General features: G+C 42.5%; 2 protein-coding genes across 14 annotated transcripts in view; one reads left to right on the plus strand and one right to left on the minus strand.

Moving 5' to 3' along the window:
• The window catches only part of mark2b (MAP/microtubule affinity-regulating kinase 2b), a 49,050-nt gene extending 38,176 nt beyond the window's left edge, over positions 1-10,874 (plus strand). For 6 of the 12 annotated variants that reach the window (XM_046380862.1, XM_046380872.1, XM_046380868.1 and 3 more), the window contains 5 exons: positions 334-600; positions 2,998-3,024; positions 6,382-6,420; positions 7,160-7,269; positions 7,806-10,874. In XM_046380862.1, the coding sequence (XP_046236818.1) occupies positions 334-600; positions 2,998-3,024; positions 6,382-6,420; positions 7,160-7,269; positions 7,806-8,155 (793 nt within the window). In that variant the 3' untranslated portion in view covers positions 8,156-10,874. The remainder of the gene's footprint in view (positions 1-333; positions 601-2,997; positions 3,025-6,381; positions 6,421-7,159; positions 7,270-7,805) is intronic. The other 6 variants (XM_046380866.1, XM_046380874.1, XM_046380865.1 and 3 more) reach the window with 5 other exon arrangements.
• Positions 10,875-12,313: 1,439 nt separating this feature from the next.
• Positions 12,314-26,716, minus strand: rcor2 (REST corepressor 2). 2 transcript variants are annotated; one of them, XM_046380875.1, is made up of 14 exons: positions 26,482-26,716; positions 22,933-23,058; positions 20,609-20,665; positions 19,697-19,777; positions 19,394-19,446; positions 19,147-19,308; positions 18,885-19,009; positions 18,486-18,552; positions 17,989-18,228; positions 17,502-17,579; positions 17,176-17,233; positions 16,523-16,590; positions 16,087-16,248; positions 12,314-14,946 (listed from the first exon to the last, which is right to left on the minus strand). In XM_046380875.1, the coding sequence occupies exons 2-14, from the start codon at positions 23,054-23,056 to the stop codon at positions 14,581-14,583; spliced, it is 1,641 nt and encodes a 546-aa protein (XP_046236831.1). In that variant the 5' UTR covers positions 23,057-23,058; positions 26,482-26,716; the 3' UTR covers positions 12,314-14,580. The 2 variants fall into 2 exon arrangements, with proteins under 2 accessions (XP_046236831.1, XP_046236832.1); XM_046380876.1 differs by lacking the exon at positions 26,482-26,716 and adding an exon at positions 26,349-26,453.
• Positions 26,717-27,100: the final 384 nt, after the last annotated feature.

Here is a 27,100-nt window from a genome sequence, read left to right on the forward strand (position 1 = left end):
CCACACCCTTCCTCTTCTCTCCCGTCCCCTTTTCTTGCACTTCTCTTTCTACATATCTCCTCTTGCATCACCTCCTACGCCTCACTTTGTTCAATCTACCTCTTGTCTCCTTCCCTCTTTCATGCTTTCTTTATTTCCTGCTGTCTTTTCTCTTGTCTCCTGTCCAACCTTGCCACCCTGAATTCTTCTTCATTTGCACCTCCTCTTCGCTGGCTCTTCTCTCATCACACATCCCAACCTCTCTTATCCTTCTCCAATCCTTTTGCACCTCCTTCTTCTTCTCCACATCCACCTCCCTGCTCGTCTGCTCCCTCCACCGCCCCTCCTCTGTAGCGCCCCACCTCAGCGGGCACCCGGTGCCTCCCCATCTGCCCACAACATCAGCAGCGCTGCTGTGTCAGACCGTCCCAACTTCTCCCGAGGGGTGGGCATCCGCAGCACATTCCACGCAGGCCAGCAGCGGGGGGCCCGAGACCAGCAGGGCTCTGCCTACCCCGGAGGGCCCGCATCCCCGTCACTGTCACATGGCAACAGCCAGGCCCGGAGGACACACGGTGCCACTGGGATTTTCAGCAAGTTTACTTCCAAGTTTGTACGCAGGTGAGTGAAAACAGAGGCATGAGCTTGGAGAAATAGGAAGTGTGGATAGTTCAGATGATGCTCTGTGATTGCAGTATTAGAGGGCAAGGGAAAGAAAGCAGTGAGACAGAAAGGACAGGAGAGGATATGTGGCATAAGAAGAAACTTTGTAGCTTAGTAATTGTAAAGCAATTGTGGTAGCAGCTGTTCTACTTGCTATCCAACTACTTTGCAGCACAAGTACTGAAGAAAGCTTTTTTTTGAGTATTGAGGTTTCAGCCTGAAACAGAAAATAACTAGGTTTACATTACGAGTCATTTCATGTGCTCATTTCCTCTCAGGAACAACACACTGTGCGTCCATGTCATCACTGAGTATTTCTTTAAAGGGGCTGGTTTCATCTCATCCCTATCACTAGAGTTGTGCTGATCAGTAACTCTGTTGAGAGAAGAAAGGGAGAGGAGAGGGAACAGCTGTGCCTTCTCTATAATTTTGTTTGGAGCAGTGGTGACTGAGGAGTAATTTTGGTTTTGGTTCCATGTCTGGCCCAGTTTTCATCTCAGTCCTCTAGTGCAGGTTGCAGCACTAAAACTGCTCTCGGGAACACCTGATTGTACTGAAAGCTAAACTTGTTTTATTTATATATACATATTTTATTATTATTCTCTAGAAGTAGAGTCCAGCTTTGATTCAACTCTGCTGTGTAAATACAGTGAGGTGAAGACTTTATTTAAGTTGTGAGAGTAGAAGGAAGGAATTAAATCTGCCAACTCTTTGACTGCAGTGTCTTGTAACAACAAGACAGACATTTCTACTTGCTGATTTCATCTTTTAACATTCAGTTTCATAATAAGGATATGCATATCCTTTAAACTACCAGCAAAATGTCTTTTTTTTTTTACAGATGACATGTTGGCTGATTCTTAGGAAAATAAATAAATAAATAAATTATAAAATAAATTAATGGGCAGATACTTAAAATATCAGTCACAAAACTCAGTCACTGTTTTATCTGAATCGCGCGTCACTGGTGAAGTCTGTACACAGTTGAGTCAGAAAGACAACAAAAAGTAAAAGAGGAGACGATAGGAGGAGCAACAAAGCTGCCCGGCGTATTATAATTGAAGGCTGCCGCCAGACTGGAAGACATGAAGAAGAGGAAGTGATGCAATAAAAGTGGCGTAGAGAGAAGAAGGACCAAGTAAGCAATAAAGGAAAGAAAAGCTGGGAGATGTTGAGATTTTCGTTATTGCCCCAGTGTCACCAACCCGCCTTGGAAGTTCATTATGAACACTATGAACACAAGTGCTGAAATCTGTTAGGAATGTATGTGCGAATGTAATGTTGCTGATAGCTTAGAAAAGACAGCAGTTGAGATTGGTCAAGTGTCTTGGCTGAATGTGTGGGTGTTGGTCTCGAGTTTGTGTGTGTGAGAAAGAGAGAGGGAGGTGAATGTACAGGCACAGACTCACTCTGAGGCCTCCCACTCAGAGATACTGTAGCTCCGTGGCGACAGTATCCATGGTTACACCGGAGATATCACTTTTCCCTCAACTATAAATACCGCTAGTGGGGACACCTTGACACACATGCATGCATCCACACACACAATTTGGCATGCTGGTAGGAAGTAAAATGTTGCTGTATTGCATTTGTACGATCTAACCAAACACACACACACACACAAGCTGTGTGTTTTATTAACATGTCATGTAACACCCCCTCCCCCCCCTGCAGTTTCCTCCTTGGTGTGGAGGATTGTACTTCTCTGTCCTTCAAACATATCGGTGTGTGTGCGCATGTGAGAGAGTGAGTGAAGCAGATCAAGTTTCTCAGTGTGCGTTAAAGATTAAGTTGTTGCTTAACCTGTGCTTTTCATTGGGAACATGTCTTTGTGTGTCTGTTTTTTTTGGGGGGGGGTTGAAATTTTGGATCATGTTTGGACTTTTCACCTCACAAACTCTTCCTTTCAGGATCACCCAGGACTGCTGTGTGTGTTGTATCTACGTTTTATGTCGGGAGGGTTTTAGGGTGGGTTTGACTGTTCAAACGGGGTCTCTTAATGAAATTTTTTTTTTCACTGAGTTCATTAAATCCCTCTAAGGTGCTGCAGTGTGCATTTTATAATGCCTGTTCACACATTCACACTGATAATTTCCACATTTAAACACATGGGTAATGAATAGGACTGATTTTCTTTTCTTTTCTTTTTTCCCTTTTCTTTTTTGATTTTTGGTTATTTAATGTTGGTTGTGCTTGCTGCACAAACAATCCCAAATGAGCCTGGTTCATGTTGGACATTTGTTTGTTTGCTACTTAGAGGGCAGCTTGTCTTTTACAGGAAAGTCATAAATCTATACGTTTTTATACATACGTTTGTTTCTCTTTCTTTCTTTATCCCTCTTTTGTTTTTTGTAGAAATCTCTCGTTCAGGTTTCCGAGAAGGTAGGCAACATCCCCAACGCTAAATATATAACCCCTTGATATATATACGTATATTCTCTTCTTCATATATATTTTACATATATATATTTTTCCTCCCCTTTTGGTGTTTCGTGCAGCTTTTTGTTGAAATCTTCCTTTAATGCCTTGAGCCTTATCTTTTCTCCTCCTCGTTTTTTTTTCTGTGGTTGCCCCCCACCCTTCTGGTTTTGAGTGCCGTGTTTTGGCCCATTTTTTATTTATTCATTTATTTATTTATTTATTTTACTAACTTCCTCTTCACCCAGCCACCCACTCACTTAACTCACTCACTCCATCATCATGAAGCACAATAACACCTCACCCCACTTCCTCTTTGTCCCTCCATCGTCCCTCCCACCCACCTACCCGTCATACTCACCCCCTCCCCACCCATTTTCCATTTATTTAAGAGGCCGAGTGTATACGAGCTCATATCCCCCTGTAGCGTCTCAGATTTAGGTTGAGTCTTAATGGTGACGTAGATCAAGCTATTCCCTTTCTACTCTTAACTCTTTGCTTGCAGGTAATGTTGCCTTTCTTGTGAGCTTAATGGAGAGCTTCACCTTAAATACTAGTAAGATCAAAGTGTAAAATGTCGTTCGATGCTGACGGGGTGACATTTACACTTATTGTCTCGTTTCCATAAGCACATATGACAGAAAAGTAGCACATAAATAAATAGTGTCTGGTTTTAGTATATTATGAGCAGTCTTGCTGTGTCTCAGAAATGTTTAATATTGTTAACCATCATCCAAACCATCGCCACTTACCAGTTCCTCTAAACCATCACCTATCTCACCTCTTTATTTTTATCGCTTTAGTCGCAAAAAACAGTTTTTCATTTGCCACAGAGGGCTGCAGTTGTGTCTTCAGTTTTTGGTGCAAGTTAGTGATCCCACAGGGGCAGTAAGTCATTCGAAAGTCCCTGGCTGTAGCTGGTAGTTGTGGACGGAGGTAGAGAGGAGGAGAGGACCCAGGAGGGACGGGGCTGCAGTGTTTCTCAGGCTGCACTTTTTTTTTTCCTGGAGGCTGCACTCTTCCTTTCTTTCATCGCTCTGTTCTCACTCTGGCACTGGCTCTCTAACAACAGCAGCAGCAACAGAACTGGATGGCTTTGACGTACTCTGGCTGGAAAAGACCTTTATGCTGTGAACACACACACACACAGATGACATTTCATGCAAATATATATTTTCATACCGACACCTCCAAACATGTACATAGAGACACATCTTTTCTCTATGCTCATTAGTTATCTGCTCCATATGCGGATGCTAAAACACACTGTGACACATTTTACATTTAAATTTGCTGAACACAAATTTCATAACCACACTTGTCTCACACACACTTGCATTTGAGTGTGTTGGCTGCTGTTAACCAGCAGGTAGAGCTTTTCTTTTGTTTTTTTTGGGTTTTTTTTTTTAATCTGGACCATTTGCTCCACCTGGTGGTTAGAAGTTGTAATACAATGTTATTGTCACAGTGTTAAGATGAACTACCTTTGAGTTTTTTATACCAGTAGCAGTGGCTTTGGGCTGCTTAAGGATTCTCTTAAATTATAACTTTTGAAATATGAGAGGGAGAAATTATTGATCTGCCTTAAAAATGTCTGTATAGACATGGAAGGAAGTGGTATTATATTTGAGAATATACAAAAATTGATTCTAGGTATATGTATTTACTACTCTGCAGTAGACAAGTGAAATATGTTTAGGTCTAATAATCATCTTATCAGTCCTTTGTTGACTCTTGATGTCACAGTGCCCCTCCTCTGGGAGCCATTTTGCATCCCTTCACATGTAGCTAAATCACACCGGACATGCAAAATGGCACAACTTAATTTTCCATTGTTCATCAGTTTACCTTTTATTATTTAAGAAGTCTTTGTACCACTTGTTTCCACTGCTCCAACTTCAAATTTCCCATGTGCAGTGTTTTTTTTTTCAATCATGTTTCTTTTGCAGGGGAGGTATTTTACATGATGTTTCTTATCATTAATTTTAATGGGGCAGAACAGGAATGCCGTCCTTTCTCACGACAGAATTCATTTAAGACCGTAAACTGTTGAATTTTTCATGTGTGTCACTTTCCTTCCATTGCCAGTGTGTGTTTTATTGTCGTCTGTCTTTGAGTTTCTTTGGTTTTTTTTGTCTGCTCTTCTCCATTGAGTTCGCTTTGTGTGTTTTTGGTCTTGTCCGCTGGTATGGGTGAAAATGTGTGTTTCTGTGTGTATGTTGTTTACGTGTTGCACAGACTGTTACAGCTCTGTGTGTATGTGTGTGTGTGTGTGTGTGTGTGTGTGTTTTAAACAGCCTGTGTCTAAATGTGACTAATAAAGGTTTCAATGCAGTGCTGGGATCATTAATGCTGCTAACCTCCTTTAGCCATCCGACTCGCCCTCATCATGCCGACCATTCTGTTCCAAACCATTCCATCCTGATCCACATCACTCCATGTTGTTACAGATTATTCCCAACATTTCCTTCTGTTGGGAATAGCCAATTAAAAGCCATTCCATCTTGTGTTAAATACTTTTTATTATCATCTAAAGTGAACCATGATATTTCAGAACCTCCTCCCCCACCCCCATCCATCATGTTGTTCCTGTCCATCCAGCAGCTCCACCAGCTTCTTGTAAGGTCCAACTCAGACCCTAGTGATAACATAGTTATATGATTCATTAAATTAAACAGGTTGCACCAGACAAACTATAGGTTAGTTGTTACACAATAATTCTACCTATTAAGTACTAATTCTTATCTTAATCTGTTTAGGTAATATTTTAAATGACGATTTGCACTGTTAGTCCCCTTAAATCTTTTTTCTGGAACTTATGTTACAACAGTGATCAAACAAAGGATTTCTTTTGATTTTGATGGTTCTTTGACTGCTTATTAGTAGCTCTTAAACCTGTTTGAAGCTAGTAGTTACTAAGATCATAGGAAGAGGTTTTTCACATAAACTCAGTAAATGAATTTATGAATGGCTGGTGCAATTCCATCCTTTTCTCACTCATTGACACATTGAACCCCCCCCCCTTGAGGCCTCGTCAGAGATGAGCTGTGATGAAGTGGTCACACAGTGCAGTGGACTGGCTTCGGGACTTGCATTGTGGGCTGCGAAGTCCTCATGTGGCTCATGACTTAAATGGGAGCTGTTGGAGCAGAAATTAGACATTTGGCATCGATGCTGGAAGTGGTTGGATTGGAACATTAAGGCAGGCGTGGCGGGCGAGCAGAGCGGCTGTGTTCAGCCAGCTCATTTACTATCTGTTTAAGAGTCCAGTTGTTGCCCTCAGCCCTGAAAAAGACTAAACTTGTGTTGATTTTTCTCGAGGAGTCCGTATGAGGGAGAGGGTCGGGATGAGGGGAGCAGGTGAGATACAGAACAGCAACCGAAAATCCTACAAACCCCCCCCCCCACAAGACTCTACCGAAACTGCCTGTCAATCAGTAGACTGGAGCCAATCAGTAGATGATCTCTGAGCTTGTTGTGAATGGCTGGGAGAGGGGGCCAGAGCTGGGATGTGATTGGTTGGTGATGGTGTTGACGGCATAACCAATCAGGGGACGGGAGATTAGCAGTGAATGGTAGCATCCCGGAGAGTGAGAGGATGTGTGGAGGTTGACCTGCATGGTGGTGTGTGTGTGCGTGTGTGTGAGTGAGTGATTGGAAATCACAATCCAAGTACCCAAATGTGTGTTTGTGTGGCGACAGACTTGAAATTCTCGCTGCATCACACACCTCCAAATATAAATCTAAATATATTTTGGTGACTTTAGACACACACAAACACACACAGGGGTACTTAAAAGAAATTTTTGCTTTTTTGTCTTCATTCATTTCCATGACCTCATTATCTCCCTCTTCCTCCCAATCATTTCTCCCTCCTTCCTTTCGGTCTCTACTTTTTAAATTACACTTTTTTTTTCTGTCTTTTCTTATCTCATCCTTCTCTTTCCTGTCTTCTTCCGCTCTTCTCCCTGCCTCTCCTGTCCCTCTCTGTATCTCTTCCTGACATTATCTTTCATCTCTTTATCTCCCCTTTCTCTCTTCTCCTCTTTGTCTTCCTTCGCCTCTGTCCTTCTCCTCCACCCTCCCATCCTTCACCCAGGTCCATGCTGAGCAGCACAGTGGATAAGTCAGAGAAGACATCTGGTGGTGTCCTCTCTTCTTCATCCAACAACGATGAGAACAACTCCTCACCAGGATCTGGTAACACTGGTATGTAGGCCTTTAGTAGCACGGTCCAATTCTGTAAAAACAGTCAGACCAGTCACTCATTTGTCCTAATGAGTTCCAGTGAGGTAGCTGTTTGACTTTAGATTTTGGTCAAAGGATGCGAAGATGTCAGAATGTTTCTCTGTATCATTACTGTTTTGTCATTGAAGCATTTGGGATAAAAACTGAAAACTCTGAATGTCACTAAAGAGCCTTTAATGCTTCCTTACTCAGTTATATTTCATCCAACTATAATTCTGCTCAGGATCAATCAATTCTCATCAAGAGAATTGTCTTAATGTTTTTTTTTATTGGAGAATATTGCAGTCATTTTGCATTCATCCTCATTTTTCATTCCGTGCGCCTTCTCTTCCTCACTTAATTTTCATTTCCTCTCCTTTGTCACGTTCTTCCTTGCTTCCTTCCTTTTTGATCTCACTTGTCATGCTAACCATCTCTTAATCGTTTGTGTCTGGTATTCATCACTCATTATTACTCTCATCTTTCACCCTCTCACCACTCTATTCCTCCTCCCACAGGTGGCACCGGCACCCCTCCGGCCATCGCCAGCCAGAAAGACTCGGCCAAGCCGCGCTCGCTTCGCTTCACCTGGTCCATGAAGACCACGTCGTCCATGGAGCCCATGGAGATGATGCGTGAGATCCGCAAGGTGCTCGACTCCAACAGCTGCGAGTACGAGCTACGCGAGCGTTACATGCTGCTGTGCGTGTCAGGCAACCCGGCCCGCGACGACTTTGTCCAGTGGGAGATGGAGGTGTGCAAGCTACCGCGGCTCTCCCTCAACGGCGTGCGCTTCAAACGGATCTCGGGCACGTCCATCGCCTTCAAGAACATTGCCTCAAAGATTGCCAACGAGCTCAAACTGTGAGTGCGGAGGAGCAGCGAGGAGAGATGAGATAAAGGGTGGAGGTGGGAGGGTGAAGGGGTTGATAGCAAGGATGAAGATGATGCTGTAAGCGGGGTGTGGGCGCTATGGAAGTCGGGAGGTAAGCTAAAGGGTGTGATCACTTTAAAAATAACATGATTGTTATCTGGACAAAGGTCTGAAGTAGGGCTGTCGGTTCTCTGAGACTAGAAAATGTTTCTTTTCTAGAAGTTTTGTCTGAAGATTTTGTCCTCCGATTAGAAACTCTGAGTTGATTTCCTCTGAGTTGTGAAGTACTTATAGACCGACGTCCTCTCTCTTCCCTGCTGTTTTTTGTTTTGTTTTGTTTTGTTTTGTTTTTTTTTTTTTGCTGCTGTTGTTTTTTTTTTTTTTTTGTCACGTTCTACTAGACGTTCCACTCTCCTGCATGTCCGATCTGCTCTCCCTGTTTTTAAGAAGTCACATTTTGATCACATTGACCACTCCTGTCACTTATTCCCGCTATTTATTCAGTTTCTCTGCACGGTTCTGCTGCCAGGTCTTTTTTTGAGAAGGGCGGAGGGCCTGGTGGAAATGAGGGTTTGGATGGGGGACGAGGAGAGCCGAGGTATTGCTGAAAAATGAACTTTCTACTTTCTCTCTGAATTTCGAACAAGTGGCGATGATTGCAGAAAGTTCAGAGCCTTATGTTGCTGGAAAACTCGAAGGGGTTTTTGATTGAATTTGTTCTGATTCTCCTTGAAAACTGAATGGACTCCAACTGAGCCAGGACTTTGGTCACTGAAGCCCACTGTCTCCCACACACACACACACACACAAACACACACACACACACACACAAATGGACTTTGGATGGATGAACTCTGCTGTTGTTGGTTTAAGGACGCTCTCCTCCCTCCACCTGCCCACACAAACCTCCCCTCCCGCCCCCCAAAATGAACTTAAAAACAAAACAAAACAAAAAAAATCTACCTGATCCATCCTTCCACCACATCCCTCCTCCCCTCGCTCACTCTCTCTCTCTCTCTCTCACTCACACACACACACACACACACACACACACACACACTCACTCTCACTCTTTGCCACCATCTCTCTCTGATTTCAAACTGAACTCAGCACAAGCACATCCATCTTTGCCTCTTCACTCCCTTTTTCTTCTTCATTTTTAATTTCTCTCACGCCGTCAAGTGTGAGGAGGCCAGTTAAACTTGATGTTGTCATCGATTGTTTGGGCTTCAACCCTTCAAGTCCGTACTTTTTTTTTTTTCTTTTTCTTTTATGGCTTTTAAAATCAGTTGTGCACTGGAAAAGATGGGCATATGGGGAAATTGGGGAGGGAAAACCAGTTCATGGATGGGTTTGTTGATGGATTTTTATGTTGCCTTTCTTTATAGAATTAAATTTGGGGTTTGTCTCTGTTGTATCTTCAGCACATAAATGCTCAAATGATTTTATTTGTATTTTTTTGTTAATGTTGGTATCACCTCGGTTGGCGTCATGCCTTCATATCCAGAATGTCAACCCTGAACGGACGCATTTCTAGTCCCCCCCAACCCCCACCTTTTTTTTTTCTTTCTTACTCCATCCCCTTTGTGCTACATGTGTTCCCAAAGAGCAAATACATACAAAAGGTGTCTTTGGAGTATGTAACAAACAGTATGTGTGTGTGAGTGTATTCTAAAAGATCACTGGAAAAAAAAAAAAAACAAAACAAAAGGAATTGACAAGGACGACGAAGATGGTGAATTATTTTCTTCTTCTACTTTTGATTTGATAATATATTTTTGTGTCGTTGGAAAAATTGGGGTTTGTACAGATTAGGATTTTTTTAGGGGGGGGGGGGGGGGGTTGAACAGGGTGTGAAGGGTCATGTCGGACCATATCATTGCTGCCTTTTTTGGTGTGGTGCACCTTTAACACACACATTTAACATACGGCCCATCATGTATCAGAATGAACAACCCCCACTCCCACGTACAGGGCGTTTTCAGTGTATTTAATGTTGATGGTGGTGGCGGCGACTGCTGCTCATTCATCTTTGGCTATTTCATATCATCCCTTTGTTTTTAATCATTTTAAAGGCCTTATCGGTCCAGAATGGCTTGAAGCTGAGAGAAAATGGATGGGGGAGGGGGGCTCATCCATAGGTTTCTCGGATCAGAGCATGGGTTCTTGTTCAAAACCACAAACAAGAGGATGCCACTTTCTATCTCCCTCTTTGTGGTGACGCTCCAGTTTGTCGAAGCAGAAGAAAAAACACACACACACACACTTGGGGGTCAAAGATTGGGGGTGATGGGGGACAATGCGAGGTCCCATCAGCTGGTTGTACCTAACTTAACACTTTTCTTTCTTTCTATCACGATGACACACTGTCGTTTTATTATTTCTTTCAGTTTTTAATACGTCAGATTTTTCTTTAAAAGTCGATCATTGTATTAAGGTGCTGGGTGTTGGATTCTAATTATTATTCTGGCTGTTGCTGTTATATTATCTCTTTCAGGGTTGATTTTATTTTACATTATTTCGTTTTACATTGCTGTAATTTACATTGATTTTAAATGTGTTTTGAGCAAACTGTAACTGTAGTGGTGGGTTTGGGGTTGGGAGGGGTGATCAACTCCTGAAAAAAATGTATTATTTGTTTTGTTTTTTTTTGTGCAAAGACAAAATGATGAAAATTAAAAATGATAGTAATAAAAACAATGGTATAATGATAGTGGTGCCTCTGGAATCCATGATGTGAAAAGCAAGTTGATTAAAATAATCCTTTCTCCTTTAATCTCTTCCAGGAAGCTCTCAGCAGCCCTGTAGTTGACAAAATCTCACCAAAAGGTCCTCTTAACAGCCGTTGCTGAAGCCCTGTTATGCCACGCTATGCACAGTTGTCATAGAATTGTCCATTTCCATTTTGTGAGCATTTTCTGCTCTGAAAATATGACTTTGAAAGCTGCCCTGTAGTGTAACAGAAACACTTAAGCTGCAGTTTCTCTGCTTACTAGACCCCCCATTCTGCTTTGAAGTTGTAGTCAGGGTCATTTCATTCCACTCTTTATTGTACTACAGCAATAATCCTTTAGAGACAAATGGAAAAATATCACCTTAACAGCCTTTACAATTTTTTTTCTTGTTTGCAATGTCCAACAGAGTTGTTGTTTAAGAATTGAAAAAAAAATATATATCAAATCCTGTATTTGTTGTAATTTTAGTGCCACGTGCAACCAGAATTCAAGACTGTGAATATTTTCATTGCATAAATGATAACTGGGTTTCACATTTCAGCATAGAAACCTGCTGTTTACTCAGATCTGATCGGGAGACACAAATGGCGGTGTTCCACATCAACAGAAGGGGGCGCTGTGAGAGAGTGTCCTTTAACAGACTGCTTCCTGTGCAGGCTCTGTACGTCTGAAAGTGGACATTGCAACTGGGTCACTTTTAAGTGTGCAAGAAGTTTACTTGAAGATCAGAGGAGTGCTGCACTAATTGTGTTTATACATGTAAGTATATAGTGTTTTCATATTTTTAATCTCGCAATTCTGATACGAGTTCCTGTGTCGAGTTCTTGTGAGTTTAATAGTTAACCCAGCATAAAGTTCCGGTTTTGGTCATGGCTGGATTCACTAACCAGGGGGCGTATTGCCCCAGCAGTAATAGTGGGACTCCAGCTGCATCAGATTATAAACTCCAACAGTCAGTGAAGTGAAAAGGAAAAAAATCCTGTTCTTGTTGTATTTCCAAGATATGAAAGTGCTGCTTTTCTGTGTATGTTTGCAGTCCGTTTGGTCTAGTGAAAAACTAAGTCATTAGCAGTTAGCTCATAATGCTGAACCCGCCTTGATTTATTTATTTATTTTTTTAAAGGATGCAAATTCACAAATTTAGCTCTAGTGTTCTGTGTGGGTTTGACAGATTTCTTTTAATTCACTCACTGGTATGCAGATAAAGCCCTTAAAGGTAACTCTGTACCCAGCCCAGTTCAGACATGTGGGAGCTGCAGGTGGCAGAACCTGTTGGGAGTCAATGGATAAAGTTTTGATAAGATTTGGCTTTGGGAACAGCTGATTTACACACACACATGTGGGTGTAAATAAGTTGATCATTGCAGAGGCATGTTCTACTGTTAAGTTACAGATAACATTAGTGTGGAAGACAATATATTATTTGGTCATTTCTTTATTCTGAAATAAAAATAAAAAAAAATCTCAAAACACAAACAGTTGAGTTTCCACAATGTAAACAACATCTCACATACAGAACACACAAGCAGTTTTTTGGAGGAAGGGGGGGAAAAAAAAAAAGTCCAAGCAAAGTCAAAAGGCAAGCCACTTTAAAGCCAGACTAGTGATGGCCCCGTTCAGTGCTGTGTTAAACTGAAATGCTGAAGGCCTCTGCTAACAAAAATGATGTGAAGCAAAGTGATGGAGAAGCACTGAACAGTTTTTTTTTTTACAGAATTATACATGATGTGAGCTCAGATCTGTTGAAAAGTGTTAGCAGTGATATACAGGCTATGAAGAGGGCAGAGATCCAGAAGGGTACCAATAAAAGATACTCAAGAAAGTAAGCAGAGCAGAATACCATTAAGTCATTCATTATGAGGTTGCCTGATAATCCTTGCTCGAGGAATTTTTTCAGAGGCAGAAAACCGCACTCTGGCAGGACTGAGAGACAAGTTGCAGCATTTGTAGACGTTATAATGGCTAAAATAATCCTTTCAGATGCCCTTTAACCTCTCACACCTGCCACCATGACTGCACAGGGCTGAGCTAACAGAGAAAGCTGCCTTTACTGGACTCGGAGAGCAGCTGTCACATTTTATTAATTTGCTTGTGTTATTAATCCGACATAAAAAAAAATACTGAACTGACCAACGTGTTTATTTGTCTGTAGGGCAGAATAATTAAACAAGTCGTTCAACATATAAAGCTAACTTCTGCCAACAACCAGCTAACTTAGCTGAGCGTACACCGGAGACGGCAAAGGAAGCAGCTAACCTGGTTCAGTCAAAAGGTAACTGGTGAGGTTATCTTTGGACTAATCCACCTCTAAAGCTCACAAAACAGAACACACTTTATACACATTTTCAGATTTAACAGTCTTTGTGCTAAGCTAAGTTGGCCGGCTGCTGAGAGTAAGGAAGCAAGACGGCGAATACTCTTTCCCAAAATGCTGAATTATTCCTTTAAACACCTTTCGTTTTGCCACGTTTCCTGACTAACACGTAGGAAGCAGGCCTACTATTCTTCAGTGTCGAACACTCTTCTTAGATGCTTTTATGGCTAACAGGAGATGTGAATTTAGCTGGACAACAAACTCTTAAAGCAATAACAGACTTTGGCAGAACATTTTCTTTTTGTAGAGTTTACAGGAGGTCAGGAAAGGTCGACTGTCACGTGAACCGGTTTATACAAAAAAAAAAAAAGTCCTCTAGACACGACATTCATGGTTGACTATTGAAAATGTTCCTTAAAGGCAACAGACACTAAGCAGTGGGACTTCAACGCTGAGCCAGTGAAACCAAACTGTGGCGAACGTCTTCATGAAACGTGAGATCAAGTCCAGTCACGTGTGTCTAAACAAAGGTTCTTTCTCTCCTCGGTGCTCAGTCAGCAATCATCGTAATAACAAAGTCTGCACCATCTAAACTACTTACAATAACTAACTGCCTACCTAGGGCTCACTTTAAAAGTCTAGTCAAGAAAGAAAAAAAAAAGGAAAACATCACTCCAGTTAATACTAGTAACACATGGCGAAGAGGGGAGAGGTGCTCTTCTTCTTTTTTTCCATTTTTGAACCAACAGCTTCAGCTACTATAAGTCAGAATGATAAACCCATAGCACAGCTTTAATTAGAAAGCCTGGTTACATTTTTAGGGCCCAAGTTTTTTGTTTTTTTTTTTGTTAGTTTTTTTTTGGGGGGGGGGGGGGGCTGCTAAAGTTTGGCTCAGATGTGAGCAACCCCCCCTCCTTCTCTTTTTCCCTCATTTACTCATTTCATTTTCTTTCTTTCTACTTGCTACCTGCCCAGTAAAACCTACAGTACAGATATAAATATGTACCATACTCCTCCGCAATCCAGATGTTCAGCAGTTGACATGGAAACAAGCAGGTGGGTTTTGCTCTCCGCGGTCATGGCTTTCTTCAACAGCTTGCTGATCCAGTGTCTCTTTTTGTTGTCTTCAGGGAGATGTGTGCAGGTAGTGTTTGCTTTGAGTTCCTAAATTGATTGTAGTGCGTATGTGTCTGTGTGTGTTTATTCTAGAGAACGCTCACGTGGAGGTAGGTGTTTGTTAGTACAGTAAAGGAGCTATGATGTGTGAGGGTTCCAGGAACAAAGGCCAGGAGCGATGAAGTTACAGGATGAAGCCTGCATGCTAATTTGTGTGTGTGGGTACGTGTGTGTGTGTTTCTATATGTTTTGTATCAGTGCGAGTTGGACTGCTCCACTTTGAGCCCGACCAGCGATGGAGGCAGCTGCCCTGCAGCAGAGGAGGAGCTGGGAGGTGAAGCCCTGAGGCTGGAGCTCCCGGTGGAGGACGACGAGGTGGTCACCGCAGGCCGGATGAGAGGAGGCGGCGGGTGGTTGTGGGGTGCTCGGTTCTGGAGAGGGCGCGTTTGCAGAGGTGGGGGCTGGCGGAGGAGGCTGGGGGGAGCAGAGGGAGGTGCGGGGCGCAGCAGTGGAGGGGGCTGGGAGAGGGAGGAGGGGGTCTGGGTGGAGGAGGGGGGAGAGGAGCTGCCGGCACCGCCGCCGCCACTGCCGGCATCAGAGGGAGAGTCCTCCATTTTGACCTGAGAAAAGGGAGTAGGCAAAGCAGGGGTGAAAAGCAGACAGATGAAGTGAAATAAGAAGACAGTTGGAGAACAACAAGAAAGTGGATGGAGGCGGAGACAGGAAGAGTTACAGGAAAAAGTGAAGAGAGACAGATGTCTTGTTAGCTCCACGATGAAGAGGAGACGCATTCAGCTCTAACCACAGGAGACAACCACCTGCTCCTTCTGTTTGTGTATACCGGGGAGCTATGATGTATGAGCGTCACACATTAAATCCACTTCAGTCACTGAGAGCACCAACAAGCATTTCAAGCTGCGAGAAAGTGAACACATGGATTGTGTGAGTCAGCAGTAAGTTGATGGTCCTGTTAATGATGCACGCCATTTTGTCTTCCAAGCGTTTCTTCTCCTTTTTTTTGGCCTTAAAATACACTCAATCAAAGCAGGTACTAAAGCCAGCTATTTTGTAGTTCTGGCATTCACTTTGAATTAAAAGCCAAGAGTTAAATGAGAAGATCAATGGGAGTCTCTTCCAATTTGTTAAGTTAGCTTACCATAGAGACTGAGCAGAGCCCGGCCCAAAAACACACTTGCCAACATATCTAAAATTCAGTAATCAACCCAATGCATCTTGTTCAACTGGTACACACACACACACACACACACACACACAAAAAAAAGGTGAAACTTTGTGGGTTTCAGTTTGTGTGTGTAACAATTTCTTGACAAACAGGTTCGCGTGTCTGCGTTCTCACTGTGATGACACAATAACTATCAAGAGTTTACAGCATATTAGGTCCCTCTGATCTGATAACTTATTTTTAAATCACATTTCTGCTTGAGTGCAAATTAAAGTAAACAGATACAACGTTCAGATATGTCCGACGCAGCCAGGCTAGTTGTTAAGGTAGGCTGCCCATATTCCGACTCCACCTCTGTGCTTAACGTGCAGACACGTGATAATGTCTTATTTCAAAATGCAATATTTATTTTCCAAAATGTTGAACTACCCCTTTAATAGGGGCCTTCGAACTATCCAGAAGAACCTTTTCAATTCATTAAGAATAAACTAACATGGTGTAGCATTAAATCGGTTTCCTTCATTCAACATGTATGTTAATTATCATATTTTCTTGTGTATCCCCTGTTGCAGCCTACCTCGTCCTCCTCAGCAGCTCCGTCTGCGGCTGCCGTCATCTCCTCTCCGCTCCTCCTGGGGTCCCTCTGGTCTCGGCTGGTGGCCACCTGCTCAGCAGCCCACTCCCTCAGCACCTCATCCAGGTTGAACCTGCGCCGGTAGCTCACGAAGAACGAGCTCACCTGAGCAGACAGGCGGAGATGAAGAGTCAGAGAAGAAATGAAGGGGGACAGAAAGTTGTAGGACACAAAGGCACAGCCTGGAGGTCAGAAGACAAATGAGCAGAGGGATAATAGAGATTATAGTTATCCTATAAGGAGAGGAGACAAGAAGCTCAGCAGCTCACAGAAACTAAACAGCTGGATGGATGGAGGCTTTGACTCAGGTCAGAATATGAGAGATGAACTTCACCTGCCCTTTTTTCCCCTCCCTGTCCTTCAGAAAGAGGATGCTCACCTGAGCTGGTGTCTTGGTCCCGATCACCTCAGCGATGGCCGCAAAGTCTTTACCGTAGCGACGGATAGCTGCCGGGGAAACCACCGAGAACAACATCAGGTTGATGTGTCTGCATACCTTGCAGACATCCAGTTTGTTGCCATCAAAATGCACAACACAAACAGTCTGCTTTCTTTCACTTTGTCAGAGAAATGTGTCTGCCATGTGCACAAGATGAGAGACAGGATGTGTGAGCGGGTTTGAGGCAAGCATTTTTTGTTAACCTTCATCTGATAACTATAGAAGAAAACCAAATTGCGTTGGTTTTGTCTGAGTTTGCAGCCCCCCCCCCCCATTTAGAATAATTATCTTTACTACAGCAATACAATCTAAGCAGAGGGGGAACTTAAAAATGTAAATGATCTTTTCCTGCCACCCTCAAATAAGACAGATTCAACACTTTTCGACAAAGGCCTATGTGGTTAATATTTCTCCTGCACTGCATGTGTCAGTCCTGTGCCTCCACAGTACCGGCACAGGCAGTTTCTGTGGAAAGTATGAGTGCGTCTAACAGCCTGGCGTCTGTCTGCGAATGTGAAGTAGGAAGAGGAGAGAAGACAGCATGAGGTGCCTGTGGGGGAGCGAAGTAAGAAGTTGCTGCAGACTTTACTCACCCTGCACGGCCAGGAGCTGCTCCTCTGTGGTCCAACGAGAGTTCATCTTAGGGGCAGGCTGACAGAGAGACAGGAGAGGTTTAAAGAAGAGAGCACAGAGCACATTAATACCTCAGTCCCATATTAGCCATAAGAATTCACCATAATGTTATCACAATCTGTAAAAAACTTAAATAAACAAAACAATAAAATAAAATACCAATGAGTTATGTCTCCTTTTTGGCAAATCAATTACATGCCAAAGAGTAACCAAATAAATAAACAACAGATCAGCAATGCCTAACATGCGCTCTGGTGTATTTATACATCATTGTTGTATGACTTACCTCAGCAGGTCTGAGAGTGTCGACGCCTTCAATTAAACTCTGTTTCAAAATACTGTTGTTCTGTTTAATTGACTGAACCTGAAAGGAAAAGTGTAGGGGGGGAGGGGAGGGTTAAGTTTATTTGTTGCATTGTGTTCGCCAAAAATAAGTACAAACACGAAACGGCTTTTGTTCAGTTAAACGCGCATTTAGCCACCAATGTTGCTGTTCCACTGTAACTCTAACAGTAACCATTTATCACAGCACTGTTTTTCCTCCTAATACTGTTGTTTCCACTCTCTGTGACCTGTAAGTCTGCTTTTCTCTGAGCAGTTTTCTGTTAAATTTATTCATATCTTGCTGCACCATAAAGCTCTGGAGCAGGTGTTACACTTTAACCTTTGCTGACAGATTTCTGGCTAAAGACACATTAAAATCCTCTTGGTCTTCCTTTAAACTACCTCTTGAAGTACACTAGTGTCCTTACTCATACATAAAAGGTTCATACCTGTCTCTTGAGTGAGACCAACTGTGTGTCCAGCTGCCGTACAGTCAGCACCCCAGCATCGTGAGAGGCTGACAGGGTGGTGATGTCTCCCTGCTCCAAGTGCATGCCTTTGGGTGGCCTGCGGCGGGCTCTGAGCGGGTGGTGGCGGTACTGAGCCCCAATATTTTCCTTCTTCACCGGCCCAGAGCGGCTGGGGGCGGCCTTGTCGGAGCTGGTGCTGCTGGGGTTCTGTTTCACTGCCTGCGTGGAGAAAGAAATCATACAAACATTATACATCCGGTTGTATCAGAATGACACTTATGACGTGACACCTACAAGAACAGCAGCTCAAGACGTGCAGCATTTATGCATCATAAACGAAGCTAAAGAAGGAACTGATTCGGTTAGCCTGAACTCCTCGGGCAAGTCATGATTAATTAATCACAAATGTGTTTATATAAGCCTGCACACACATTTCGGAAAGTCAAGCAACCACTTTTGAATTTGATGGTGCTCACCTCTTTCTTGGTGTCAATCTCAAAGTCACTGTCACTGCCGGGGTCTCCTTCCTCCATGTCATCATTACTGAGAAGAAAAAAAAAGACAATTGACCCATAGTTAAGCTTTGTCCCCGGCCATTTGTCTCTATTTTTAAAAAACGCTCAAGAATGTCGACTGGAAATGACAAGAAAAATTATCAAAGTATCTCATTCATATTTATGAGACTCTTTTCCCCCAGGATGACATGCTTATCGAGTGTCTTTTAACCAAAGGAGTTTTGCAAATGTCACATCTCAAATGAGTTGTTTCCTTCCCGCTCTGTCCTCTCCTCCGGTCTTCATTCTTCCCTCTGTCCGTCTCTCTGCTACATGCCCAGTTTTCTCAGAGGATCATTAAAGTTTCATGGCATCTCATACCTGTCGTCTTTCTCTCTCTTGTTCACCAGCCTCCTGGCCTGTCGGTCCATGACAGAGGTCCTGGTCCTGGTTTTCTTCCAGCTGTAGTAGTACTTTACCAGGCTGGAGATCAGCTTGTCTGGAAGCTACATGCACATGCAAAAATCAATAAATTGAGTATTCAATGTTGAGAATGTTTTTGAAGATTACCCTCAGTTCTGTACTTAATATTCCTTAAAAGAGTGTGTGTGTGTGTGTGTGTCTCCACCCCTCAGTCTCTCACCATCTGCTGGATGCGGTGAAAGCTCTTGCCGTGGAAGCTAAAGGCCTGCTCAAACAGCACTTTATCCTCCACAGTCCACTCATCTGGGAAGGGGGTGAAGTTCGCCAGGTCGGCAAGCGAGCGCTCCACATCGTGTTTGTGCCATAATAACATGCCGAGTGCCTGAGAGGAACGGAGGGGACCAAGACAGGGTTAGGCAACCAGGGACAGTGAAAAGGGAAAGACATTTTATCTTCGTCTAACCTACCTGCTCCATGTTGTATCCATGTTTCTCTTTAGCCATCAGTATGTACTCATCCACTGGGAAAAGGAAAAAAAATGATTCGAAAGAGAAAACATGAGAAGAAGAGAAAGAAAGATGATGAAATATAAAGAAAAGAGGAGAGAGGAAAAAAAAGCAGTGCACATAACAAAAACAGAGAGAATAGAAGGTCTAATTGGTATTCTCCAGTCAGCATATGGCCATTAAACTCAAGGTCACGTTGTCAAGCTTCTACCAGTGAATGCAAGGTAAGTACTGTAAGTGTGTGTGCTTGTATGTAAAGCTTACACATTGCATCAGACAGCAGACTGTTGGGACACCAGACCAACATGCTCCTCTGGTCTTTCTCATTGTAGCGGGTTGGACTGTCTGGTGATGAAAACAAAGGGGATATTAACTTTTTTGTGCTTTTAACACAAAAGAAAAACATTTAGCACTAAAATCTGTATGACTGGAGCTTATACATATAACTGAATTGTTGTTTTATTTTGTCTTTTATCCTCTCCTCCTACCTCCACCGCGTGTCTCTACTTATCGAACTTTACTAACTTTTACCTTCCCCCCCTTCCCCTCGCCTTTGCATGTTTTCTCCTGTCTAGAATCCATTTTTGGCGTCCTCTTCATTAGCAAGAAAAACGAGGAGACGGTGCCATGTCAGCTGGTGGACTCTGGGGATGTTACCAGAAGAGGCTGGTATTCCTGCTTGTCTCTCCTCCTCTGTTGCAATCTGAAGTTTTCAGCCACTTTACAACTTCTCATACAAGTTCTCACTGAGTAAGCCCGATTTCACTCGATTTAAACCTCATGAAATTCTATTAAAACAAAATTTCTAAAAGAGGCTAGCAAACTAGCTTTAATCTGCTACAGATTCTTCTGACATCAGACAAAATTACTTGAGGACCATGTGTTTTCTGAAGAAGATCTGATAAATAAAATAAAGAGCACAGCTAAACTTGATAGACTACGATTTAGTATTTCAACAAGCAGGATAAAACATCTGGAGGAGGTTTAGCAACAACTGGGGGAAAAGAAAAGCATAGACTGTCCTCCCTGGCCATTTGACCTTCATTTCTCTCATCATCTGCATTCCCCTCTTTCATCCATTTCTCCTCACCCCTATGTCTCCCTCCCAGCCCTGATCGCCTCCCTCCCTCGATATTCATTTCTCTTTCTCTTGTGCTTTCCTCTCTCCATGCTTACCTGGTTTGAACTCTGGGATCTGGGCTTGGTAGTCTCCTCCCACTCTGATCATACTGTCTGTAGACAGAAAGGGAGGGAGGGAGGGAGGGAGGGAGAGAGAGAGAGAGAGAGAGAGAGAGAGAGAGAGAGAGAGAGACACACACACACACACAAGATGAATATGTTTTTACTTCCCAGAAATATGTGCAGAGCTGTAGAGACAAAGAGGATGGGGAAACAAGGACACTTGTAAGTTTCCCAAAAAGTTGCAGAGCCGGATCCACTGGATCATAAGAAAGCAGATAACAGGGAAGACCAAAGAAGACACATCCGTAGCATGAAAGTAAATAACTGAAAATGATAATCATCTTCTATTTCTTTCATGCTCTCTCCTGTAAATGGCTTTACTTTTGGTTTAGCCAATCAAGGAGCACATGCTCTTAGAACTGGAGATACACTGGGTTAATTGTTTTCTTTTCTTTCAGTGACAAAATACTCTTATCAGCTTGATCATTTGCTAGCTGGGCTAATAACATTTTATTATTCCTTAAAAAACAACCCTCAAAAATAAACCACATCAGTTTAAACCATTGAAATACCTATTTTTGCATATTATGTCCATGAGAGCAAGGGCAAACCAGTACAACCAGACATGGTATACCACAGCCTTGTTAGCCTTGATAGACTACTTGTTAGCTAACTGTAGCTTGCATACAACCTCATCTTGGATGTTTTCTGAGCAAATCTCCAAAGTATTTCCACGCAGGGCTTCTTAGATTGCTCAAAGTGCAAATCACTCTCTCTGTGACCAAGTCGGGTTGTGAGATCTCACAATTGATGCTGAACTCTTCGCTCGTTTCGGCTTGACCTACATTTGATTTTCAGGCAATGAAAGTGATGTGTTACTCTGGTCTGGCTTGCAGTGCATTCAGTGAAATCAGACAGAATAGACAGAATCAGTAGTAGTAGTAGTAGTAGTAGTGCTGCTTTTACTTTCACGGTTGAACATTAGCACAATTGAATGTCTGTTTTTTTACAAAAAACACATGCCCACTTATGGTTGTACAGCAGTGTTACAGAATGGAACACAAGTTTACCACAGACACTTTAAGCCTACAGACAAGTTTATTTTTTGCCTGTGCTTAACATGCTCTTTAAATTAACATAAATTTGAGACAGCTGACATGCTGAAGCCTTTGCAGCCTTTTTTCATTTTAAATGTTGAACAATCGACAGCCCTCCTACCTTAAAGTTATTTACATTGGGCCCTGCTTATGATATTTATGAGTTTTTTGCCAGCCACTGTTTTTCTTTGGTTCACCCAGACTAAAAGGGAATTCTTAAACAGCATGTAATTTGCCTCTTCTTGTAAGAAATAGAAATATTGTGATAAATATCTTTATGCAAGATATTTTAGTCGTGATAACTTTTTCAGTATATCTCTCATCACCAAAGGCAGGGGGGTGGAGGGGGGGGTTTGAAGCGTCACAGTGGTTGGCAGCAGACATTAAGCAATTAGCACTGTGGCAAAGGGTTTGCAAGGTTAAGAGTGAAGAGGGTCTATGAGAGAGGAAGGAAAGCAGACTGGGAGGCAGAAGAGACATATTACTGTTTCCTCAGGGACAGAGGACGGGAAGGGAGGAGACAGGGATGATAGAAACTGGAGTAAGTGGATGGAGAGAGGCAGGAAGGGGATAAAGAAGAAAGGAAACTGGATGGAAGGAAAGAAGTGGTATGAAAGGAGGCAAAAAGAAGAAAAAAATGGAGAGCTGACTGCAAGACTGAAAAGGGATGCAGGCAGAGGAAGTTGTAATAAGATTGCTGAAATTGTTAGGAACAGTAGCTAAGGATGTAAAGTCTCAGACTTTAATCAACTGGAAAAATCTGGATAGAGACATGCATTTTGAACGCTAAGTTAAACTGCTGAGTCTGAGCTCATAATATATCGTAAGTCCATCTACCTAATGGGATAACAGGTAAAAAAAACAGAAAGATCAAACAGCAACAGTCGGTGGGTGAAGCAGAGAACGGAATAAGGAAAGATGTATGTGGGCAGAGGATAACGAGGATGAAAGGGTGTAGGAAGGGGGTGGAGGACAGAAGGAGGAGACGACAGAGGAGAGCAATGTGCAAGGGACTAAAGAAGCACTGCAGCAATGCAATGACTGCAACCAGAACAGCTGGGATGATGCCTCTGTACAGCGGAAAAGTGTGTCTACTGAAAGTACATTTTAGACACGCTCCCAGACAGTTGAGTAGCTCGTTCAGCCTCTGACTTAGCCAGAGAATTGAATTCAGATTAATTCAATTATATTTCAGTTTAATATCTGCGCATGTGTGTCTACCATGAGCGTGCTCTTCGTCGCTGCTCTCCTCTTCAGAGTGTGGTTGGCTGTTGCCGTTGGTTACGGTCTTGGCTCTGCTCCTGGACAGGACCCCGGCCCCCGAGCGCTCCATCACTGAGGGCATGGCTGAAACAAACACACAGAGCCTAAAAATACAATTTCACCACTCGCACACCAACGATCACAAGCAAAATACAGTTTCTGTCTCAAGTATGACTCAAGTTCCCAAAAAAAAATAGTTTCCTCAAGTTTGCTGCGACTTGTGGCCACTCGAAATCCTGCACAACCTTATTTCAAAAGTTGACATAACAATAGTTTGCAGCAGGAAAAAGCTGATGGCCAATTATATGGCTGATATCACTGCCTATTCCTGTGAAAAAAAGGAACTAGAAACCAGATAACTGTTGAACTGAATATCAGACTTTACGAACTGATCAAAAAGAACAAACAAATCTAATTCGGAGCGCTTTTTATCATCATCTTTTATCATCTACCCTCATCGGCCACTTTCTGAGCAACACTCCACCAATACCAATTGTCTGTGAAACAATCAGCGCCACCTCTCTACCCTCAACATCAGCTTATGACTCGGTATCTCTATTCAAAACAACCTTGTGCTGTTATGAGTTCAGTGGCCACAGGATCCAAACTGATTAACTCAAATCTTCCTTTGTCACTTCAACTAATTAAGAAAATGTCTACAGAACAACAGAAAGGAGGGATATTTAGTGGTCACTGTTTAAAAATCAATGATTTTTTTGTTTTGACATTTTCACTCGCTATGCTGATGCTGATATGCTGAACCCATTGCATATCAGTGCTCATTTTCCCAAATTTATCTGTATACCTCACTGCATGTTTTATTATGCAAGTTAACAGGATGTCAGGGATTGCTGTGACACTTAGAACTGATTTGGCCGCCTGCCATGGACTATAAATAAATGTAACTGACAGCAGAAACGATGTGTTTTACAGCGACACTGATGAATAAACTTTAGTTAATGTGAATCGGTCACATTATGGCCAACATCCGATCCGTGAGGTCAATAAATTGCCCGTAAGCAAGCATTGTTGACATCCATCCAGCAGATAGATAGAAAACTAAATATTACTCATTGATTAGGTGACTGAAAGCAACAATTTTGTTAATATATTCATCATTTAAGTAATTCTGTAATCAAAAATGTAAAAAAAACAAAAGTTAGTTTCAATATTTATGAATATTTGCTTTGTCTTGTACGATAGTAAATTGAATGTATTTGAATATCTGACCAGTGGTAACACAAAACAAGCTGTCTGTATCAGTTAAACTGAGCTATAACAACATGACATATGGTAGACCAATCAGTTAACTGAGAAACTAATCATTAGATTAATCAATAATTAAAATCAACATTAGTTGCAGCCCCAAATATTTTAGGATATGTGAAAAAGACACAAAAGTGATGTTGGTTTGTCCTGGCCTGACCTCAGATATGCATATTCAATGTCACTATTAAGACATCCAAAATGTGATGTCCTATTTTTAGCCTGACATCATTTCCAGTCTGCAGTATGAAAATCTATGCATCGCGAAAAATCAAATCACAGTCTCGAGCACACCTTACACAAATCATTACGCACATGCTTCTTCATACATGCAAGAAAATCCATCACAGCAGCGCTACTAACAAGTGGCAGCCTCTGAAAAACAACGTTGGACCAAAAAAAAATAAAAAAAAGCGTGACTCCCCCCACCCCCGGGCACGAGGGGGGCTCTCATTTTAACTGACATCCACAGTCAGTGCTATATTACGTGGCCAAGCCTCGTTTTCCTCCTCTCTCTCCCCCCCTCTCTCTCTCTCTCTCTGTATCTCCAGGCCAGTGGGTCTCACAGCAGCACAAAAGACTAGACGGTCAGCTCAGGACACAGCAGAAAGTAAACTCCCTTGTCACACACAAACCGGGAGCGGTTACGAACGACAGATGACCACAGACAAAGACCGAGACGCGTCAAAGTAGAAAGACCAGTTATATCCAACGACTCTCAAACGCTTGCTTTCTTTCACCACCAACTTCATCTCCAGTTTCCTAACTTGAATAAAGTAGACAGACGTACATTAACTTATTCCCTTCATTGTCCGCATTAAAAATGATCTTGTTTTCCTTCTGAAGAGGGAGACAGGCAGTCTTTACAAACCGAGAGATTAAGTCACATCTACCACACTCCGGGAGACAATACAAGTGTCTGAGGCCCTCTGGGGGTCTTTGTCTATCGCGGCTCCCGGTGGCCCCTACAACTACAACAGCTGTCCCCTCTAACTTCACTGGAAACCCGCATCGTCCGAGCTGAGCCATAAGTCTCTTTATTTTTTTTTACATATTTGCTTAAATGCCGCTGTATTCAAGTTTGAAAAATCGCTGAAACAGCATCTACAAAAGGGACCGAGATGTATAATCCCGCCCCGGTTCACTTTCAGGGAGAGTTTTTGGGTTGTGGTAGCCTCAGACACTGCTACGGTAGCCTCGGTCGCTAGCAGAGTAATCAACTATTATGAGCAATAAGAGCTAAAAGTATAAACGGAACTGCTGACTACACTTGGCAGAGTCTATTTGTAGTAATGCATGTTGCCCAATCCCTCCGTTTTGTGCGTAGTAATGCGATTTTACAACCCACCACCACAACAAGGAAACTTTTTGCCCCTTAACTTCCAATATTGGTAAATCTGATATGATTATGTATTATGCTACATAAACCCAATGCATACAAAATACTATTAAACATGGCTAAATAAGTTTAAGTATAGAAAATAAATAGTATTTGTTCTAAATCAGAAATGCTGTGTCAACTGTCCTCATCGATGCATCATCTTTGACTCATACTGACAAATATGGTTGACAATAGTATTGCTTCAGTGACTAATAATATGTTCATGGATATCCGGACCAAGATTAGAGTGGCCTTCTAAATCTTTTTTGTTTGTTTGTTTGTTTTTGTACTTGGTAGAGATAACGCTATAATATCGGAATAGTGGTATTTTAAGTTTTATTTGATAATCTGTTAATCCTTATTATTTGAATAAATTAGTTTAATAACAAACCTCAAAAAACAAAAGGTGGTGGACTCGCACTGGTGCTTTAACTGAGCCACGTTTGGGAGCTAAATCAATATTTTCAGTTTTTCCTTAGCAGTTATGTGTGTTGTGTGTCAGACTTTGAAGTCCTTTTGTTTTCCCCACGCTGGCGTTGCTGTTACTACCACTACCAACGCTCCTGCCTGCTGCTGGCATGGAGTGAAATCTCGCTCACTACATGATTAAAACTCAAGTTGGTGGTCTGGTTTCAGGATGTTTAACTGCAAACGGCAGCACTTTGAACAGCTCGGAGTAGTTTCTGGTGGCTGAACAATAAAAGTCAGGCGACATTTCGCCACTCACCAAAGTGTAACCTGAAGTCAAACCTAGTTGGGTCGTTGGGATGCTAACGTTAGCTCGTTAGCTTGCGGCTAGTACCCTCGCGTTACATTAGTAACGTTAATAGTTGGAAGTCGAGATAACAGTCACACTGTACCTGTGTTCGGTTCCTCCCCGCTTTTGAGCACCCAAAACTTATCTGCGCCTCTGTCCGCGGTTTATACTCCTCTTCGAAGCGCTAAAAGACAATTATTGCATCTAAAACAGCTTAATTCTTGCCTAATTGATGCGCACAGTCAGTACAATGAAGTGAACTGCATAGATAGATGGTAGCAGCCGTGAGTGTGTGCCGGGGAGACGGACAACACCCGGGGAAAAGTGAGGTGGACATCCGCCCCGATGCGATCGCCTCTCCCAACCAGTCGTTTGGATTGACAAAAAGTAGTCCTGCAAAACTATTAAGTGTAGCTACCCTCTTTCGGATGTTTTGTAGCTGAGCATGTCATTTGAGACGTTACAGTAATTGTTTACCAATATGTCGTACTGAAAAACTGACTAAAAAAATCAGCTGTTAAAACTATCTACTTACAAATTCACGCTATAATAATTACAATTAACCTCGTTTAAATGAAAGCTGAAAGAAGGGGAGGTTATGCTGCGTAGAAACAGTAGCTGTTATAGACTCTTAATCTGCCATCTATCAAAATCCCATAAATTAGGGACTACTTGCCAGTGTGTCGGCGGAGGGATTCGTCAACTGTGCATCTCTGTGCTGA

This window comes from Scatophagus argus, chromosome 23 (assembly GCF_020382885.2).
Source record: "Scatophagus argus isolate fScaArg1 chromosome 23, fScaArg1.pri, whole genome shotgun sequence".
NCBI lineage: Eukaryota > Metazoa > Chordata > Actinopteri > Scatophagidae > Scatophagus > Scatophagus argus.

Excerpts from the sequence above, each read along its gene's own strand:
- rcor2 (XM_046380875.1), bottom strand. The coding sequence starts at position 23,056 with ATGCCCTCAGTGATGGAGCGCTCGGGGGCCGGGGTCCTGTCCAGGAGC. Across the intron at positions 19,010-19,146 it reads TTCACCGCATCCAGCAGATG|CTTCCAGACAAGCTGATCTC; the intron begins GTGAGAGACTGA and ends ATGTGCATGTAG. Across the intron at positions 17,234-17,501 it reads ACACTCTCAGACCTGCTGAG|CCTGCCCCTAAGATGAACTC; the intron begins GTAAGTCATACA and ends TCTCTCTGTCAG.